General features: G+C 37.4%; 1 protein-coding gene across 1 annotated transcript; it reads left to right on the forward strand.

Annotated features, from left to right (window-relative positions):
• Positions 1–1,293: 1,293 nt before the first annotated feature.
• Positions 1,294–2,011, forward strand: LOC132107560 (uncharacterized; the record flags this gene model as incomplete). The annotated part of the gene is made up of 1 exon (XM_059513674.1): positions 1,294–2,011. A coding segment is annotated over exon 1 (621 nt), but the record flags the coding sequence as incomplete, so codon positions are not given.
• Between the last annotated feature and the right edge of the window lie 1,049 nt (positions 2,012–3,060).

Raw genomic sequence — 3,060 nt, forward strand, 5'->3', positions numbered from 1 at the left:
ACTTCACTTTATGCATAACTATTAGGAATATGCTACAGGTATTTTTTATCTTAATTGAAGTATAGTCTGTAATTTAGTCCTTTTGTGGGGGGAAATGTACAGTTAAAATGTATGGTATAATTGTTTTTTCATTATTATGTTTCTTTCTTAGGTCCATACTGCTGTCAGCAGAGTAGTGGAGTATTTGGAAAGGACTACCGGTGTGCAGTTTCCCTCAGCTGATACGATTATGCAAGGATATCTTAACTTTGAAGCTCTTACAGAACATGACTATGAGTATTCCTGCGTGAACTATAGGGACCATCCACCAGTTGTCATCATGGAACCCCATAAGAAGGGGGCCTTCCAATTGTCAGGTAAACATGCTTTCATTGAAAAGTGTTATCTTCTAGTAATAATTTTCGCCCAAATACACCCAGAGTTTCACACAGCTTTTAATTTTTATACACATTTGACTTCTGTGTAATGTTTTTACATTATTTCTTTAGTAAGTGACCTTTCACCACCCCCAGAAGACTTCAACGGAGAGATTGATATGCATTTTTTTGGGAAGCACTTTCATTGGAGAGGATTGGTCGAGGATTTGTAACAAGTAATTCAAGCAAGCAAACAATTTCTAAATATGTTAGCCTTTTTTTAATGACTGCTAAATTGTGTGGCAAACAAACAAAGTAACATGGACATAGATGCATAACATGTTTACATTTATCACTATGTAGATATTAAGCTATTTTAACTTATTTGTTATTTGGTGTGATATTTTCAAAGGTCAACAAAAAAATCCTTTTACAGTCCCACCAAGTTACAACTTTTGGGCACCATGGATAGGTCCAAAAACATGTAGATCAAACCATGTCCTTAATACGGAATATCAAAAAGTCCGTCCTCTAAAACCGACTGAGGTCTCTGAAATGACAGTAACAGAGGACCGCCTAAGAGAGGAACTATACAAGCAGAAGGTAAAAACACAATTCATTAGATTTACTATTTTTAGTTGCCATTATTTTCAAAAACATGTGTCTCCTCATATATTTAATTTGTTTTATTTTATAGGGTTAGGTGGTTAGGAAATTATGTAAGGAGTTTGGGTTAGATTCGTCTGGATCATGAGCTGACCTCCTGAGATTGTCAAATGAAATGAAGTCAAGGCAGACATACGACAAGGTTTTTCAAAAGATCTGGGCTGCTTCAAGTAGGCTACATTTTACATAGTTTACTTTGTGTGTGCTACCATTATTTTGAAGGGTTTGTCCCTGGGTGTAATAACTTCCAAAGGTGCTTCTCTTTAATTATCTGACTTTTATTTTAAGTGTACTCTGTATGGATGAAGCCCTTTTTAGTTGGTTAAACAACTTTTTTTCCCTCCATCTCATGTGGTTGGGCTGTATTTATGTGCCCATGCGGCATTTTGTACAGCATAAAGTGTAACATTCGAGCAGAAAGCCCACGTGACTTTGCAGACATGTTTCTTTCTTGGAAGCACATGCCAAATGTTATCATATATGACTTTGCATGTGGGTTAGCAACCCACATGACCCTTAGAGAACCAGAAAGTTTGCCTTTCAAACCTTTTGAAGGACGGTTAAGCCCCCCAACTCCAGACAACATAGCCAAAGCCAAAGATGGGAAACTGAAGGTCTCACTACCTTGGCTGAATTGTAAAAAAATTATTCCAGACCCTGATGGCCATCCAGTGACTGGTTCAGCAGAGCATTATGCTCTGTATGATCGGTTCCACGGGGACAATACAAAAGATCCCCGTGATGTCCTGCGAAAGCTTCGCACAGTCCCACAACTGGCTGGAAAAGTAAAGAGTCAAGTTGCAGAACAGCTATTTTCCAGAATGAAGAAAAATAATTACTTTTTAAACATGGCTTTACCTTCAACACATCTGTTCCTTATGAGGAATATTATACACCATCATAACACGTACAGAAATGAACAACATCTAGGCAACATAAAAAGGGCTTTTGGAAATGATGTCACAATGAAAAGGCACAGTCAGGCAGTGTTGGGTAATTCTTTTTTTTTTTTTTTAAGCAATTCTGTTTTAAATGCAGCACATTTATTGTTAAATTTTGAAATAATTATAAAATTTTTAGTAAATCCAGTATCCCCAGCGAAGGTCTCCACTGTTCCAATCGGCATTGATGTACCAACTGGTAAGTAATGAGGGACTCATTCTGCTCTTCGCTTGTCAAATTCTTAATTATTTTTTTCTGCATGACAAAAGGCTTATGGAATATCAGTGCTAAGAATTTATTTCATTTGATGGGTTAGCTTTTTTGAACATGGACTGACCTGTATGAATAGGAACACTTATAGTAATTTTCTGCTTTAGTTTCAGCAGAGCCAGTGCCCAAGAACGCATCCCTTGACACTCCCAAGGCAGCTCCCAAGACTGCGCACAAGCCATCGTTCCTCGCTGCGCCAGAGCCAGCACCCTTTGGCTTCTCAAAACTGTCTAAGCCCTGGGAAAAAGAATTGAATCCTATCCAGGACAAACTGGTGAGCTAAGTTATGAGTGTAAAAGACATTTGATCTATGATCTGTACAGGCCACACCCCACAGTGTGCATGTCACCCACTGTTTAATTGCACAGTGTAACCATGATATAGTGAAAGTTTATTATCTACATGTTTTTAAGTCTTTCTGGTTTAAATATTAAAGTCATTGTAAACCATCAGAATGCAAGAATATTAGCTCCTGTAATAATAATTGTTATTTCCAGCTCAGCTATGTTCTGGACACGAGACGGCCTGGAGCAGAAATTATTATAAAAGAAGGGCCCACATGTCTCACCCGTGAAGAGTTTTGGAGCCTAGGGTTACAAAGAAACATGGATTCCCAGGTGCATAGTGGGAAGTTTGTAAAAAATAGGAGGGGATTAGTCATTTTTGAATTTTTTTATTGAATGTTTTTTTTTTTAATGATATTTGCTTTGGCTGTTTTCTTGTAGATTGTAGGAATGCCTGCTTCAAATTGATTCATGAAGCAGCTCAGCAACATGTATGTGAGATTAAATTCTAAATTAACATATGTACTGTATGTTACTGTTTT

The sequence above is a fragment of the Carassius carassius genome, chromosome 28 (genome assembly GCF_963082965.1).
Source record: "Carassius carassius chromosome 28, fCarCar2.1, whole genome shotgun sequence".
In the NCBI taxonomy this organism is placed as follows: domain Eukaryota; kingdom Metazoa; phylum Chordata; class Actinopteri; order Cypriniformes; family Cyprinidae; genus Carassius; species Carassius carassius.